General features: G+C 43.0%; 1 protein-coding gene across 1 annotated transcript in view; it reads left to right on the top strand.

Moving 5' to 3' along the window:
- The first annotated feature begins 1,154 nt into the window (after positions 1 to 1,154).
- Positions 1,155 to 18,890, top strand: part of gfra3 (GDNF family receptor alpha 3) — a 64,758-nt gene continuing 47,022 nt past the window's right edge. The window contains exon 1 of the mRNA XM_015960805.3: positions 1,155 to 1,418. Coding sequence (XP_015816291.1) covers positions 1,364 to 1,418 — 55 coding nt within the window. The 5' untranslated portion in view covers positions 1,155 to 1,363. The remainder of the gene's footprint in view (positions 1,419 to 18,890) is intronic.

Genomic DNA, 18,890 nt, shown 5'->3' with positions numbered 1-18,890 from the left:
GGCAAACATCGAATCGCAATCCACTGCATCGGTATAAAATTGTATCGTGATCAAACTTACACTGGTTTACTACTAGAGTACAGTCATTCCCAGATCAAAGCTCTGACTTCTGTGGCAAAGGGAAGCTGCAGAAGGTCAGTAAACCATGGCGGTCATCTTCAATTGTAAACTTGAAAATTTAAAGGTGTGGATCGCCTATTTAATCAACACGTTTGCAGTGATCTCTAGTAGGAACAAATGTCTTTTATGTTGTACTCTGGGAAAGAAAAAGCTCTGGTGATGTGTGACGTAGATATGTCAGGCTTTTCCAATCCTAGATTTTCACGTCTATTTTCTTTCGGAAGTGAAAGCAGGAGACAGGCGTAGGACGCCATTTATGTTCAGCCTGCATGAAAACCATAGAGTGACTGATTATAAGCAGAAATAATAATTAAAAGATGTTTTTTTCAGCGAACCTCACCTTGAAACAAAGTTCTTGTGTGATCCATTTAAATAGTTATGGGGAAACCCATCTGACATAATTATTAGCTGTTTTAGTCATCTTCAATCGGATTAAGCCAATAGATGTTTATCCAATCATTACTGAGAGCTTCATTATAATTTATGCAGTGAATCACACACACACACACACACGCACGCACGCACGCACGCACGCACGCACACACACACACACACACACACACACACACACACACACACACAGAGAGAGAGAGAGAGAGAGAATAAACATTATTGCCCACCTATGTGACTTTGATTAAAAAAATAGATCCAAGTAGAAAAAAAGGTTAACTAAAACCAAAAATTGAAACCCTAATTAGTCCAACTATTAATTTAAATAATGATTTTGTTTTTGGGTTCTCTCCTGAAGCCCCCGGACTTCCGGGTTTAATGCATCTGTCACACCTTCTGCTCTCCATCAAGTTCCAAATGAGCGGCAGAAAGCAGCTGTTCTCCCAGAGGAGACATCCTAACCTCCCGTGGGCTCGTCGGCTCTTCTCGGGGACCAATCAGGCTTCAGCTGACACTCAGCGTCCAGGATTCAGGTCTGGCTGCCACGAGAGCTGACGGGAGAAGGGTTCAAGCGCGCGCTGGACTGCTGGGAGCGCACCCAGCTGGGAACTTTTTATATTCCTGTCCCTCAGACGCACGAGCGGGATGTTTACCGCGAAAATCGCGAGAGCTTGAGTCGCCGTTATTCAGTTTAGTCAACTTTAAGAACCAGATCGTCCGGGTTGCTCCTGTGAGCGCGGACGCAGCAGCTCCAGAGGAGGAGGAGGAGGAAGAGGAGGCTGGATGAAGCAGGAGACGGGTCACTGAGCTGCAGCGAGCCCGGTGCCAGGTCCCCTTTCCGAAACTCTCCCAAATGTCACCGGACAGGATGATGATCATCGGACTTCTGCTCAATGTCTTCTCTCAGGGTAAGATGCGCGTTTCTCATTTCTGTTAGAATAAAACCTTTAAGTGTCACACTTCACCTCCTCGCAGCTTCCGTCCTTAATAAACCTGCACGCACATTACAACCATGAAAACATGGACACAAATCTAGTTTTATGATTATCTATATTTTATCTGCTTCATAACTAATTGGTAATTCAAGAAATGAAGATGTGTATCTGCTGATTCTGATGAGTCGAACTTTCCTAATTTACCTGTTTGCACTTTGATTTTTTCATTTATCACAACAGATTTATTTTTTACGGGGACAAATAAATGATAAAAACACACAAAACACATAAGAGCAAGACAGTACCCACATCCTCCAGATTTAACTAAGACATAAAATTAAAAGAAGCCTAACCCTTCTAGTTTTTATGTCATTTATTTTAAATGGGATGGCATCGTGAGTTCAGGTCTGTTGTCTCTGCCTTGGACTTGTTCCAAACAAAGCTGTTCTAGGTAATGACTGGACTGTCCCAGGTCATGATCCGGTCCATTAAGGGTTTACATTTTAAAGAAAAGGGAGGGATGTGCATCAGCGTGCAATATCACTCTTTACTGATGATCAGACAAAGCTGTTTGTATTTGCTCACACTTGCACACACATTCAGCGGTTTTATTCGGATTTAAACCAGTAGCCCGATCACAAGGGTGGATAACGTCTCCCACTTTGTTAATCCTGTCAATCCGATGACTCCTTTTCTCAAAGCAGCTGTTGCTGTTTCTTTAGCGAGTGTGTGAAGTGGTCTTTAGGTTACCATTTCCCAGGGGTCTCACAAATGGATACAAGCACTGGAACTGCTATAATGTTGTCTGGAGCGGCATGCTTCCCTGCATCCATTCCAGGGACATTGTAATAATCTGGGCTGCCCATTAGAGATTAGTATATCGTGAAATGATGAATGCTTTCTTGTGAATGTCAAAGCTTCCAGGCAGCCAGTGTATCACAGGCAGCACTTAGGTGGAATCACACCGAGGAAAGCAGTCATTTTCAAGTGCAAATTAATTGAGATCTGAATCATTACACATGCAAATGAGATAGTCTGTCATGATGTCAACCGCTGCTATTACTCCTGACTGAAAAAAAAAATCAGAGGATTTAAATGTTGTTAAGTGGCGTTTTTGGATCATGAGTGGAAGAAGGAGCGCTGTATTGTTGCTGCATGCTGGTTATTTAGGCTAGCTTACCTGGAAACACTTCCATGTCACCTTATTGACGTCTGTGACATCGTTGTTGGAACTTCAGATTTAGATTCAGGTGTTCACCAGCCATGGACGCAATTTTCACTTTAGAAGTGGGGGGGACACGGGGGGTGTCTTTACAGTATGTTCTAATGGGAAACCGGCTTCAACACAAACGGTTGTTTTCTGCTTGGTCCTAGAGCTCAATCAGTGTCAATTTAATATAGCGTAATATTGTTTTTGGATGGTAAAAAGTGCAGGGGTCAAAACTTGACTTTGGAAAAAGTGGGGGGGACATGTCCCCCCCCCCCCCCCAAAAAAAAATTATGTCCATGTCACCAGCCACTGGGAAAAGCCCCATGTGAATAAAGAAAAGTGCCACATCTGCATTATTCATCCAAACATGCTCAATATGCAAACTGATTTAGCTTCATGTAGTTTCTTCCAGCTTATCTTTAAATAGTTTTTGTCATTATCTGTTACTTTTTGCTGTTTGATTTGGTAACTTCAGCCTCAGGCCTTTTTGATGAGGCCCCACCGTTAACTTTTCCGGACATGGGAGTGGAAAATGAAGTTTGAATGACATTTGGTCTGACTTTGACCCGGTGCTGTCAGGCCTCTGTGGATTGTTGCTCCAGTGCGGGTTCAGACGGTGACTGCTGGCTGACTATTGCTATTTTTGTACCTCATTAAGTGGACTTGATTGAGCCATAACAGGGGCTGTCATAGATCTATTGGAGTTCACTTGGGGTCTGTGCGAAGTTACACAAGGACCAACAGACATTTTCACTCTACCTGCTCGTTGTGCCATAGACTTTCTTGCACAGGCATCAACTTTTATTTTCTATTCTTACAATTCAGTTTTTCATTCAGATGAGAAGCACAGATTTAACTGGTGACAAGTCCATTGAAAAATTAAACTCTGTTGATGTGCAGTTATTTAATGTAAATTAATTATTAGGCTCACATCAAAGATGACTGCACCATATCTCCTTCGAGCTTATAAAATATGTACCTCGAACGTTAATTTCTATCGCTTCTGCCTGCCTCTCAGTTTGTTTGTGTGTTTCTGCATCCTGGCTGTCACTCACACACACTTGATCGCACAAATAAAAGCGCTCTCAGACCAAGGGAGACTGTCAGCGTGTGCGTCTGGCCAAGAAATGGTTTGGCACGTTGAAATTTGGGACGGCACTTAGCAGCAGGAGGCAGAAGCCTGAAATTTTCACGCTGGCTTCAGACATCTTGACTGGCTGATGCGGCACCTGATGCGTTTAACCTGGAGTGCAGCGGGAGGGATGCTGCCTGCGTGATGTGGCTGCACAATCCACCCACACGCCCCATTACACCAGACATTACCCGTGTACTAGATGCACTGTTTTAGAACACAAAAATGATCATGCCTGCACGCGCTATAACAGTGTCACCTCTGGATTACTCAGGCTTCCTGACACCAAAATACTGGCCTGCTTCTTCCTGGATCCATCGGGCTGGAGAGGAATAGTAGCTGCATTCTTTTTTGTTAGGAAAAAGAAACTGAATAAATCAGGAGGAGCTGCAACACGTTCCACAACCCACCTGTCACTCAGAGCTGCAGTCCCGCCTAATCAAAAGTATTTTCTGACCAAAGATTCAAAGCAAATTTAGTAAAATTTTTGGCTAAAAGTCAGAGAAAGTTTTCTATTGGACCTTTAGTGAGAGGCAAACCTTATTGTGGAAAACTCCAAATCACAGCAACAGCTAAAAATGTGCATAAAAAAAACTCAATGAAAGTGTGCATAGGCAAGGCAGCTTAATTTGTTCAGCACATTTCACACGCAGAGGCAATTCTATGTGCTTCTCAGTTGCAGAGGACAGCATCAAACTTTAAAATCAACGTGACCATATAAAACAGTTGAAAAGATACTAGAGTTGGGGCAGACTGAGGTCAGGAGGAAGCTGGTTCCATCTGTGTGCAAGCATCTCCACCCTGTTTGGTTCTGACCCGGGGTTCTATCAGCTGACTGCTACCTAACAGGGCCATTCCACCAGATGCATATTTTTATTTACTGATTTAGATCTCCATTAGCTGTTTCAAAATAGCTAGTCTTCCTGGAGTCCATCAAACGTGCTGCATATGGTGGATGGGTGCGTTTGAAACGAGTTTGAAGCATTTCGATTTGGACAGAAGCTCCCACTTCCAGAACGCATCAAGTTTAGCAGTTCAGATCAGGCTGGACAGGAGGTCAAACACAAAAGCAGTGTAAAACATCTGGAAACTTTCAAAATAAAAGTCGTGCTGATTTCCAGTGGTTTCACCAATAAAAAAGCATTTAATTTCCTGGAAAACCTGCCAAGGTTGGCAGAAAATAAAGTAAACCACATTTTGGATACATGCTGCACTCGTTCCCCTTTCTTGCGTGCTCCTAACTCGTTAACTGCTGGCCTTTCCTGATCAGAAAAGCCTCTTGCTGCCAGCATTTTTGAGTGTTTTTACAGTTTTTTTTGAAGAGTCAAAGAATGTGCTCTATGATTATGTCAACGCCAAAACTACCTATCACATGGATTTTCTGATCAGGTGACATACGCAGATGAAGATCAGCTTTAGAGCTGTGATGTGTGTGCTCATGATGCGGGGGCTCGTTCTGATGCCTGCCCAATAAAAAAAGGCAAATGGCGACTTAAGTCAACAATGGCAGCAAGCGGTTAGATTTAAAATGACAACTTTTGTTGTCAATGGCAGTGAATGAGTTAAATAACCTTTATCCACTTGCTTGTCACTGTGTGAACTGTCAGAATCATGTGTGGTCCTGCACTTCTCCGGTCATTCGGGAACAGGAGTGATGTGCTCGGTTCTCTTGGTTCTTGTTAAGACTCTAGCAGCGGCATTCTGAAAAAGCTGCGGTTACTTCACAGCTTTTTGGGAAGACCAGTGAAAAGATCATTGCAATAGTCCAGCCTGCTGGAGATGAACACATGAATGAGTTTTTCTTCTGTAGATCCTGCCCGGACATGAGACCTCTGAGTCGTGCTGTTTGATGAAGATGATGAAACACTGACCATAATGTGACCAGTTTAGCTCAGGTCTGAATTAGTTGTGACACCTAGATTCTTGGTACTTTGTATCAGTCTAACAAAACCAGTGTCTCGCTGAGCTTCAACTAATGGCAAACTAATCACAAATGACATTTGAGAGTTTTGTCTTAAAATGTCAACAACAGTTCTTCATCTCCAATTCCACGTGTAGCAAAGCCTCACTCTTGTGTCGCTGGAATTTTTAAACACGTTCAAGAAACTCATGACAGATTTTCCCTCAGAATACAGTGGCGTGTACAGATCTTTCAAAATGGGGTGGCCCAGGTGAGGCACTACTTTTTGCATGGGTGGCACCAATGGTCATGCTTTTTTTTTGATACCCCAAGCCTTTTGTGGACAATGAAAGGCCTATTTAAAGGGAATTCAGTGTAGTGGCACTTGGGGTGGCCAATCAGATTCCAAGGGTGGCATTTATGTTTATTTATTGTTTATTTATTTGGTAGACACTTTTATCCAAAGCGACTTACAATTTATAACCTATAGGGCATGTTGTGATCTGTGGGGGAAACCGGAGTACCCGGAGGAAACCCACGCATGCATGGGGAGAACACGCAACTCCACGCAGAAAGGCTGCAGCCGAGTTTCGAACTGCGACCTTCGTGCTGCGAGGCAACAGTGCTAACCACTGCGCCACCATGCAGCCATTTGCTACCCCAGGCCACTCTCTGGACACGCCCCTGTCAGAATAGTCAAAATAAGCGTGTTCTTGGTATCAAAATGTGTCTTTAAAGTTTACCGACATCAAATGTGAAATCCATGGCAAAAAACAAGCAGAATTACAAAATAGCGTTTTTAGCCCCATTGACTTGCTTTCATTTATTTCGTTCTTCTGGGGACCCGTGATGCGGAAGTGACTTTTGGCTCCCTATGTATCTTTTAGTGTCGGCTGAGCAGGGTCAGGTTTTTTAAGGTGGCGCATCAATGTTGAATGCAGCACCACCTTTTCCACCTTGTTAAAGGCTCACTTTGCACACAACATGCATTTTTATTTCCCCCCCCCCCCCCCCCCCACTGTTCATTTAAAACTACATTTAAATTACAGACATTTTCTCTCTCTTGAGGTGACAGCTATGCTGTCAGCTAACATGTTATGGTGTGTGAGTTCCTGGACTGCCTTCATTTGTGGGGCTTACAGTGTTGTTGTCTGTGAAACAAAGAATACTGATGTAGAAGGAACTTGTTGAATTAAGCCATCGTTTTTCCATTTGACAATCTCTTTCTCAGGATGAATTTAAAAAGTAATGTTTGTTGTTTTAAATTAGGGCTGCACAATATATCATTAATATATCGTTATCGCGATATCGGCATGCACAATATGCATATCGCAAAGAACAGATAAATATTGCAATGAATGGTCAGCGCAAATGTTTGCTACACATAATGCATTCTATCAATCAAACGGAGGCATGATGTTTTTTTAAAAACTCAAATAGAGCTCTCCACCCATTTGGCCAATTGGGTGGGTTCTCTTAGATTAGATGCCCGTCCCCGAGGCGGACGGCACTTAATTTTGATGGTTAGCAAACACCTGAGTTAGCTTTGTTCTGCTCTTTTTGCTGATTCTGCTCTTCCCAGATCCACTGATTTCCTTTTCTTGTTCATGTTTTTTTCCCTTTCTGCACGTATTTAGCTTTTCTCATTTTTATGATTTTTAAAATTTCTTTGTTTTTGATTATTTTTGCTCCTGAGTTATCGCAAGTAATATCGTCATCGCAATATTAATCATTGTTATCGAACATCACAGGTTTTCCTAATAACGTGCAGCCCTATTTTAAATGGTTAAATCCGATTTTTCCCACACTTCCGATTTCCTGAAAGTCGTGATTGGATCGGAGTATCCCTATTTGATAGCCAATGGCCTTTACAGATGCATCCTAGCCATCCACGTGCAGTTTGGAAAACATTTAACCTCTTAAGTGTGCCTGCACTAGGACACAGTCCTGGCCCAGTTAGTGGGTTTTTATGTGTCAGCTATAAGTTAGACCTAAAGCAGCAGAAACAGGACTCCACTCTGAGCAGGACAAGGTGGCTGGATGCTTTAGGTTAAAGGTCAGACTGTTGTTGAAAATTAGTCTCCAGAAGGACATATGTCTGAAAGATGTTTTCTCTTCTTTCAGAGAAGTCCTCCTGTCTCTGACAGGCACACAGCTTGTCTGATCATCACTTAACTTCAGAGGAACCCGTCCTGATTACACGTGGAGTGGGGCTGAGACTATTTTTGGGTTGTGTGAGAAGCTTTCTCAAAGAGAAGTTTGGAAAAACATCTGAAGGAAAGAATAGAGGCAAGGCTGAATGGGTGGTTTTAATCCATTTTACTCTGTGAAATAAAGGCTTTTAGTTTTTTTGAATGAGAAAAAGTAGGTCACTTGGTGATTTAGTGTTTTCTTGTTTAGTTTAATTTTAGAATTGGCACTTCTCTTGTATTAATATTCAATTTTATGAATATTTTAGTTTAGTTTTACTTCTAGTTTTTAAGTTACTTGAGTTTTTTTTTGAGAAAAATTGAGAAAACTACAACATTCACCTTTTCTTTGAACTCTTAATTTAACTGTCATAGAAATAATATATTCCATTTAAACAGTTATTAACATTCAGAATCATAAATCACCTCTTATATGCAAACACTATCTTCAACTGGCTCTCATTCCAAAGATTTCCAATTATTTTTGTTTTTCTAAAGCATAAAGCACAAGGTATATTTAGTGCATACACTATTTACTGATGTTTGATGCCTGGAGGAAGCTGCATGCCAGAAATATCCCAGGAATTCAGTGTGAGCAGGTAGGAGGGGTTGGTGGTAGAAAAGTTGAATTAGGGTCATAGTTTGGCGCCGTGTGTAGTTTAATACTGTTGGAAGGGGTTGCATTGTCACTCACACTCATGTTTGGTTAATTTAGGAAATTATGTTCTCACTTTGCATCTGACAAGAATCAGAGCAAGTTGTAACAAGTGTCAGTTATGCTTCTTCCCCGAGTCTGTGACTTCCTGTCGACAAGTCCCTTCTGTCACAATCCCCGAGCGCATTTTACATCGGGCTCACGCTCACCCGCCACGGCCTCCTCGCTTACCAAATTACTACCCAGCAGTGAGGAGGCTCAGCACCCAAACCCAAAACTTTAAAGGGAATTTGCCGGACTCCCAGTAAATGTCATTAGAGACGGTCGATCGCTGTGTGATGTTCACGGCTCTAGCCTTAATCAGCTTTGCCCCACAAATTCTATTAATCACTGTGGTGAGAAATCAATAGAGTGCATTACAGCTCACATATCACAGTAATTCATCTCTCAGTATTTTTTATTTCTTTCTATTTAAAATAAAACTACCACCTCCTGATTCTCAGACCTCCTCTTTCCACCTAGATCCTTCTCTACTTCAAGCAATCTGTTGCATTGCAAACACGACTCCTGTTTCATCGTAACAGTTAAATTAGCCTCCTCCTCAGGTTTTCTGTATGCTTATTCAGGTGTGACTTGTCTTCTGGATGAGGTTTAGCAGAAATCTTATTTTTGTTGCCCCACATGCACAAATGTGGAAATAAAACCTCTGATTGTCATTTCATAGAACGTTTCACTGACCAGGCTGGAGGTCACATGCAGCTTGTTTAAACTCTGTTGGGATGGAGCGCTTTGGTGCAGCTGATGACGTCACAGACAGGCAGACAGACATGTAATGATCTGTAGGAGCCGTTGCTGCGTCTGTGACTCATTGTCCTGTGTGATACTATTTTCTCCCCCCACCTCCGCCTATGGAGTCACTGCGATATCTCTGGGTGTTTTCAGGCAGAGCGGATGGACCGCCGCTTCGGTTTATGATATGTCTCAGACCAAAGTGAGACGTGGACCTCATGCAGTGTCTGAGATAGCAAAACATGCAGCAGGAGAATTGAATGCTGTCGTACTTTGTGCCGTCATTCCGCAGAAGTCTCGCTAAAGTGTGTGACCAGTTTAATATAAAGCAGCTCGTGTCTGAGTGTGAACTTACTGTTACAGCCATGTGTTTTGGGGCTTTTATTGTTTGATGTGACCAGTTGTTTTCCAGAGTTGAATGATTATACAACACTCAGCTTCAGTTACCTTTAAAACAAAGAATTAGGTGAGCAAGTTTGAATTTATTGAAGATTTAGTCAAGCGATGCTGAAGAATGCATTTTCACTCAACAGGCCCGGTTCACTCAGCAGGATTTTAAAATGATGAGATGATTTTCTAAACATGAGGGATCCCAGATATAACAGCTTTGGTCTTACAGTGTGAGGTGTACGGCCACACGGCAAAGAAAACGCAGCACGTGAACCGATTTCACACACTAGCATTCCTCAGTCACATGGAAGTCTCGCAAAACCTCAGGAGATCAAACATAACTTTAAAGTAAACAAACATGGCTGATGAGGAAGATTCCCCTCGCTCTGAGATGTCATCTGCTCACATTCTGGTTTGCACACTCATTTGTCCTCTTTATCAAAGCAAGACAATTCAACACGTTGTCCTGATTTGTGATCCCAACATTCTAAACAGACCACACACGGCAGGATTATCTGATTATTTTCTGAACCGTTACGGTAAACATGGGATGTCCATTGCATTGTTGGAAAAGGAGAAGTGGGTCAAAAATCAGAATAGGTTGCAGCAGATCAGGAGGTAGAGAGGGTTGTCCAATAATCTGAGATTCCGGCTCCCGGCAGAGAATGCTGCTGTTGTGTCTTTGGGCAAGACACTCAATCCATCTTGTCTGCTGGTGGTGGTCAGAGGAACTGATGGCACCTGTGTTCGGCCACTTTGCTTCTGTTAGTGCGCCCCAGGGAAGCTGTGGCTACATCATAGCTCATCACTACCAGGGTGTGAATGTTAGTGTGAATGGGTGTGGACACGGTCAAAGTGCTGTGCACCACCATACATGTTTGCACAGAAAAAACATATGAAACACATAGAAATCAAACAACTCCTATCAAACACAATTACTATTAACCATGGAGCAAGGTACCCACAATTTGCATAGATTAAAAAACAACAGGAGCCACACCATTTAGCTACTTCTTAATAGGAGTATTTTTAAAGTAATATGATAAGAGACCAGAAGCCTGTGCAGGGTGGCTAGGACCGGCATTGTGTGCTCTGTCTTCCTGGTACCAGTCAATAACCTGGCTGCCAGGTTCTGGACTACATGGAGTCTTGCTATCAAGGCCTGATTGAAGCGAGCACAAAACAAACTGCAGTAGTCCAACCTGGAAGTGATGAATGCCTGAATCACCATTTCTATATGCCTGAGATGGAAATACCAAGATCTCACAGTTCCATTCACCTGGCAGTCCAGTCTGAGCTCCTTATCCAACTTCACCCCTGATTGGTTACCACTGCCTTCTGGGTGCTAATCAGGAGAAATCAACCCCATAATAATGATGGGAAAGCCAGAGGAATATAGTGAAGATTTATAGCCTAGAATCTAAGCCTCCATAATCCTGGGATGAACATGAAGCCAACACGGAAGTGACAAAAATTGCAGTTCCACCCTCATCCACTAGGGGCCGGTTCCAGAAGTGAGCAAAATCCTCATTGACTCCCATGTTAAAAATGCCATTTTCACAGTAGAAATAAAATGTTTACAGCCGGGTTAAAAAAACATTTTAGGATTAATAGATCTAGTTTATAGTCCAACACATTCTCACAACCAAGGCGTCAAAATATGACGCGTGTGACCAAGCCTCAATATATGACGAATCAGGACGCCCCAGCGCATCAGGAGACGACGAGCAGGGACAAACAGCTGACGCAGTGTCCCAGAGCGTCGGTATCTGACGCCGGTGGTGAGATGGACATTAGAACTACTTATGAACTACTTAACCTTCCCCTCACCACAATCCTAACCTTAAGGTCACAGTTTATGGATGGTTAGGATTGGGGTGAGGGGAAGGTTAAATAGTGGAATAATGTCCGTGTGACCGCGCGTGTCAAACAGTGGTGCCAGCGGAGCCACGTGACCCAGCGTGTCCCTGATTGTCGTCTCCTGATGCGCTGGGGCGTCCCGATTCGTCATATATTGAGACTTGGTCACACGCGTCATATTTTGACGCCTTGGGTGTGAGAATGTGTTGAATAGTCATGACAACTCTGAGGGGTGTGTTTTTTTTTGTAACTTTTCTGTTTAAATGTAAAATGACTAATATTCTGAAAAATTAATGAGCATCAGAGCCACGTGACTCCAGGTAAAGGCCTCGGCCTCAGCTTCACGTCAATAGATGTTCGGCCATTTTGACTCTGAACTTTAGTTGTGTTTGTGTGTTCATGTTTGGATGTTAATCGTGAAATTATTTGGACACGGGGGTAAGCTGTTGTTACTGACTGCAGTAACAGATCATCCAAGAAGTTTCTGCTTCGTTTGAAAATAAATGTATATTTCTGTACTTTATTTGCTGGCTGAATGTGGGAAATGCTTGGTCAAACATGTTAGTGGGGCTGCATGAGAACCTTGAGCAGGTGCTCAGCTTCTCCTGTCTCCTGTCTGGGAACAGTTGCTAGAGCAGGCGGCTGGCTGTTCCCGTTTCCCGGGGCAGCCGGGACTCGCGGACCACTCCGATGTGAGGCAGTAGTCATGCTGGTCATCGGTGGATCTCTGAGGGAGACCACAGAATCACTGCAGCTCTTTTAGCTCATGCTGCTTCACTTTTGAATCCCTTAACCGCATTTTCTCTCTATTAGTTTGCTGGTTAAATGGGGGAAAATCCTATGTGTTTACCATAGCACCGCTTGGTCTAAAATGGGTTGAAATATAATGTGTTTGTGTGGCTGCTGGGTAACAAAACTAGAGCTACATATCTGACTGAGGATAGTGGGGGCTATTGGGCTTCGCTGTTTCACCGATATCCTCGGTCAGCTTACCTAGTTTTGATTTCGTTATTAGGAAGGCCGGAGGTGCCTTCATTTTGGAGTCACACTACCTTTTTTTTTTGCTAAAAACGCCTAGAAAAACTGAGTTAGCTTTGGGATAGCATTTAACTAGTGTCCCGCTAATCTCCGATTGTGGAGCATGAGCTGATGTAAAAGGCCACAGCGCCCGGTTACGATCGCAGCAGTTTGAGGCTCTGCTTGTAGTTGAACAGTCCCGATCTAAATTAGATCTCCACAGGCATGACTGCAGCCTCGTACGGAAGCCAGTGGGCCAAGCAACTGGGCTACCCCAGTCCCCAGAGCCCTTCTTGGGTTAGTTAAGTTAGCTAGTAACTACACTGGTTCATTAATTCCATCTCTGTTCCAAACATTTTAGCCCCATCCTCAGCTGCTAGGGTTGGGCATCGTTTGATTTTGAACGATTCCGATTCCTCGTTTCGATTCCGGTTCCTATCGATTCCCGATTCCGATTCTTTCAAGACATTCAGCTCCACCTCATTTTCTGGGTGTGACGAGATGTGTGACATAGTCAAAATAATATAGTTTTTATAGGGGCAGCAGCAGGTCAACAGGTTGAGCGGGTTGTCCAGTAATCGGAAGGTTGCAGGTTCGATCCCGGATCCGGACAGAGAATTCTGCTGTTGTGTCCTTGGGCAAGACACTTAACCCACCTTGCCTGCTGGTGGTGGTCGGAGGGACCGGTGGCGCCTGTGCTCGGCAGCCTTGCCTCTGTCAGCGTGCCCCAGGGCAGCTGTGGCTACATCGTAGCTCATCCCCACCAGTGTGTGAATGTGTGTGTGAATGGATGAATGATGCACTGTAGTGTAAAGCGCTTTGGAGTCCTTACTCTGAGAGGCGCTATACAAGTGCGGGTCATTTATCATTTTTGGGGAAGACAGCAACAGGGGAATTTAACTAAAAAGTAAAATTCTAAAATAAATTTTGAAATACATTTTCAAATAATGTATTTTCTGAAATGTTTTTGCTTCTCAAGTTTGAGTTAAAGGTTTTGGATATATATTGTTTTTTAATAAAAAGAATGAAGGAGCAATGCAATGCATCACCACAGGCTAAAATCTCCCATAGTTATCATGAGGACCAATTTGGTGTGTCACCACTAAGTTTTCTTGGGCCCCATCCTGGCCACACTTATCTGCTAATGGTTTTGTCGTAGTGTGAGGATGTCATCTGCAGGCGCAGGACCCCAAGCAGATCCGGAAAGTACAGTGCCAGAAAACTAGCATCGGCATTGCATTAGGGCTGGGCGATAAATCAAAAATTTATTGTTATCAAAATTTCTGACTCTTCGAGATAATTTTTCCCATGTCAATAAATTTGATAATAAAAAAAATGAAAAGACGTGTGTAGGTTGGCAACGTTCATGTACCTTTTAGAAGTTGTACCACCTTGAGTCACGTAAAAATGTGACTCAACGTAATACATGTGACAGCCCCATCTAATGGACAACTTTTGTCTCTGCGCACACCTGTAGTTATTGTCCATTGATCGTTATCGAGGTGAAATCCTCAATATATCGTGATATTAATTTTAGGCCATATCGCCCAGCCCTACATTGCATTCTCTCAATGGAGTTAACTGAAGGACCATCAAAGCCTGAGGAGTCACGCCGAGGTTGCATCCTTTCTGCTCTACAGCTCAACATTTACAGTTATGTTTATAATCTAGCGACAGTCATGGCAATATGGTGTAAAACTACCCTGAAACGTGTGTGCTGCCCCCTAGTGGCAGGAAACGACACACTGCTATTTTAAAAGCCAAGTCTGATCCAGGCAAAAATAACCAATTTAAATAAACCCTACCAGTTCTGCTGAGAATGGTCAAATATCAGCCAGAATTATACCAGAAGCTGTTGATGGCCACAGAACACGGGGTCAAGGTTCAGCTGGCTAAGGGACGTAGTGGGATGGACTTATATAATTGAGCTTGTATGTGTTTAGTTGATTCTGTGTACAAGAGTACGCTGAAGTATATTGCGTAATCATTCAACTCTAGAAATAGAAAGTTCATATAAATAATTAAAACACCCCAAATGAATGGGAATCACTCTCACGATGAGTGTGTGTCAATATGTGCCTGATTTATTGTATGCTCGTGTCCTCGTGCAAAGGTGTGTTTGACAAAAAGACAGGTACAGACATGGAATAACTTTATTAAATGTAATGCTTTCTTTGTTTGTCTACCTGCCTTTGCTCTGAGTGGATTTCACAAGTAAAATAATACAATAAATTAACAGAGATAAAAAAATATATATATATGTACACTCATTGCCTACACAAGCCATTTTCTTTGTAGGCCTGGGGTAATTTGTGAGGATAATTACGAGTCACATTAAAAAATAATAAAAAAAAAGTTAATTTCCTGGAATGCTTAATTGGAAAGCGTTTCTCTTTTATGGGCGCTGTCATATATATTTTTCCTCTCGTCTCCCTCGGGCCGCCTCATCTCATTGTGCTTCTCATGGAGCAACAATCATCATTATGATTTGGATTTTTTCACTCACAGTTGTTCTGGTTAGAAGACTGTCAATCAAAATCCAGCTAATGTGTTATTGTTGAGGACAGCATTGTGGGACATCGTTGTGGAGAAACACTGTTTAGACTTTTGTAAGGCACAATGAGGAATAAAGAGTTATGTAGTGGTGTGGCTTAGCTGTTACCTTACAGGACGGTCTCTGGTTTGAATCCCTGACGTTCTCTGTGGATTTTGTGTGGGGGGTTTTCTCCCACAGGCCAAAAACCGCACGACTAATAGACTTTAGGAGTGAGTGTGAGCATGACAACCTGTTGCAGCTGTAGCCTGTTTGTCACCCACTAACAGCTGGGTTTATTGTAGGATAAAGTATGTACGGAATAAATAACTGCCTCAAATCTGTCAGCTTTGGTGTGGCATAATGCACCTGTCAGATTTTTTAAGACAGAGTAGGCATTTGAATTGGTTGAGATAGTGCAATACCACGATTGAGTCTTTTTATAATAGAAATATTTAGAAGCTGCTAGGAAACGTTAAACAGCTCTCTGGGCTCAACAGTATAGCGTGTGTCGAGACAGCCTGACCTTGGTGAAAATAGACGGCACTCTGCAGCAAAAACGGTTTGCCTCCAGCTCTCTGTGTATAACTCCAGAAGTCTTTTGTCTAGTAAATGAGTATTTTGTATCTGAAGGCCAAATGGTATAGGGTATGTAAAAGCAACAAACGTTTTTTATACCAGGCTTTAAAGCCCTAATGACAAATGTACTAATTTTCTGAGGATTTTGCGACCTTTTTTAAAGTCAGAATGTTATTTTTGATTAACAGAAAAGGAACTGGGTCTGTAATAAGTTTTTGTTTATCGTCCGTCTGGAAAATTTGACGTCTTTGACGTCTGTTATTACAGAAACCCTGTTTCGTGTTTGTTCATGGTAAATGTTAAATAGCCTGTATTTGTATAGCACATTCTAAGGGTTGTACCCCCCCCCCCCCCCCCCCCCCAAGGCCCTTAACAAGACATCAGTCATTCACCCATTCACACGTTGGTGGGGATGAGCTACGATGTAGCAGTGGCGGCTCCAGAATTTTTTTTTTTGCAGGTGCTATGAAGGAGCTAGTCTTTCTATTGAGGGTGCTGTGAAGGAAGTGGTCATGTGTACCTGTTGTTCTCTAAAACACCTTCAACACTAGCAGATACACATGCGTGCACAAAACCTCAACAACACCTGAAACAATCATTAATTCACATCATAAACATATGAACAATCCCTGACTTTTCCATGAAATCATAAACACGTACAGCCTCACAGAAAACCATCTACAGTATAGTGTTGCAAGGTTAGCTAACGTTCGTGTTAGCATTTCCAGCGGCAAAACCCTCGACTGCTGTGGTGGTTGAGGGTTGACTCTCTTCATCCATCCACAGTAGCTCTGGGGTGCACTGACAGAGGCGAGACCTACCATACAGTGGCTCCACCAGTCCCTCTGACCACCACCACAGGCAGGGCGGGTTTTGTGTCTTGCCCAAGAACACAGCAGCATTGAACTTGCAACTTTCCGAGTACTGGACAGCCCACTGTACCTCCTGAGCTTCTGCTGTCCTTTAGTTGATAACATTTCTGCCAAGCTTCTGAATGTTGTGTTTTTGAGCAGCAAATACCAACTAAGAAGGAAGTTGGGTTGATATTGTTGTAAATCCTCAAGCCAACTTCATTGAAATGTTTGAAATAGGCTTAAAAAATGCTAAATATTTTTAAACAAATTTTGGAAAGATGTGAATAAGACTTGGATGAGGAAGGTAAATAATCCCATTTAATGAGGAAATCAATGATAAAAACATGTTTGGTCCTCTATTGAGTATATTCTAGTAAATGTACAGGATTACAGTCACCATAGTGAATCGAGTCTTCTGTTCTCAAGATAAACATTCCAAACGGCTGAAATAATTGCCAAACTATTGTCAAAATTGTCATTGTTCAGCACCAAAACGAGCAAAAACAAAATACATCGGTGAACTGGGAGATTATGGGTTCAAAAAGAGTAAATAAGATGTGGTTAAAGCAGCAATCCAGAGTTTTCTCTCGGGAACTTTGTGTGCAGCAGGGTTGGGGTGGTTGTACACGTTCCGCTGCTGTTTCTCACCAGTATCAGCTGATGGAGGGCTCTAGTTTCGTTGCGCCGTTAGTGTCAGCAGACACGGTAGGGTCCGGGAGGGGGGAGGGGCATGACGCTTAGCCTGGCGGGTGGGTAAGCAAAGCCTAGCGGGCCGCCAGGTTTATAAAGCACTGGGTGAAACCCTGGGATGAGAAGCAGATCTTTTAGCTATCAGGCTCCTCTCTTGTGGCACCAGCTCCCAGCTTTAGTCCATGAGGCAGACACCTTGTCTACTTTTAAGACTAAGCTTCAAACATTTATATTTGATAGGGCCTATGGTTAAAATCTGATGTTAGTCTAGATCTGGACAAGTGGGGGAGTAGAGGGAAGTGGAGTGTACAGTCGGTAAAGACGGCTCTCCCTTGCCCTGCCTCCAACATGCCTCCATCTAAAAGGCTAGGTTATCCAGAGTTATCGCTGTAGTTATGCTGCTATAGACTTAGACTCCTGGAGGACACACTGACCACTTTCCACACTCTACTACTTTCTTCTACAATCTGCTCTTTAACTGTATTATTTCCTGCTATTTCAGCCATTAACTTTTATTTTTGTCACGCTGAGGGTTGGAGGAGTAGGACCCAAAGCGCAGATACCCAGAATAACACGAGGCAGGAGAGGACGTAAAATTAAACATCTTTATTAAGATGGTGAGTCCAAAAGAAAACCTAGAGAGACACGAAAGCCAAAACATCCTAGTAGGGCAGAGCCAAAGAAAACTTAGTGGGGCACGGAGCCAAAAAACCTGGTGACCTAGAGATCTAGAAGGGGTGGTGGTGGTGGTGGGGGGGGGGGGGGGGACGACGACAAAACAACACCGACACGAACAATGAACCAACAACACAGAGAGACACAGATAGTTATATACACAGAGGGGAGCAATCAGGGAAACAGGTAGCAGGTGTGTGGGGAGTGTGAGCTGAAGGGATCAGGAGAGATTAATTAACTAAATGGGAAAGGAACACATTGTTACAGGAAAAGACTGACTGGGAAAAATAACTATACAGAAAACTAAAGATAAGAGAATTAATAAACCTGAAACTAGACACCAGAAAAAACACTAAATCTTCTGCTTGGGGAACTAAAGAGACAGGGAGGGGATCTATGGAGAGACTAGACTAAATTGGATGGGATAACTAAGTATAAAGTGACCAGGGGGAACATGAGGGAAACATGGAAGGGGCTGGGGACCAAAGGGACACAGGACCTGAGGGGACACCTGAGGAGAACAGAAGGGGGCTGGGGACCAAAGGGACACAGGACCAGAGGGGACACCTGGAGAGAGAATCTGGAGAGGGCTGCAGACAAGGAGACACATAAGGGGATCCTAGAGGGGGATGGACAACACAAGGAGACACATGAGGGAGACGCAGGACGCAGACCATGACATTTTTTCTCTTAAGTGTTTTTCTCCCCAGAAGAAGCTACAATGATGTTCTGCTGCGCTATGGTAGCCCCATGGAGGGGGCCATTGGCTTGAACACTGTTGCTAACCACTTAAACTTTCTCCCTCTCCTGATAATAACATTTTACTTTCTATGACATTGAATGTGCTACTACTAGTTTACCCATTTAATTATAGATTCACTAGGATAAATACAATAAAGTTTTTCTCACACCAAATAGAATATTTACAAAGAAATCACAGTGTAACCATAGAAACCCTACTTGGTATATATG

This window comes from Nothobranchius furzeri, chromosome 10 (genome assembly GCF_043380555.1).
Source record: "Nothobranchius furzeri strain GRZ-AD chromosome 10, NfurGRZ-RIMD1, whole genome shotgun sequence".
NCBI classification, from domain to species: domain Eukaryota; kingdom Metazoa; phylum Chordata; class Actinopteri; order Cyprinodontiformes; family Nothobranchiidae; genus Nothobranchius; species Nothobranchius furzeri.
The sequence above is the reverse complement of the archived record's forward strand: the minus strand, read 5'-3'. Positions and strand labels throughout refer to the sequence as shown.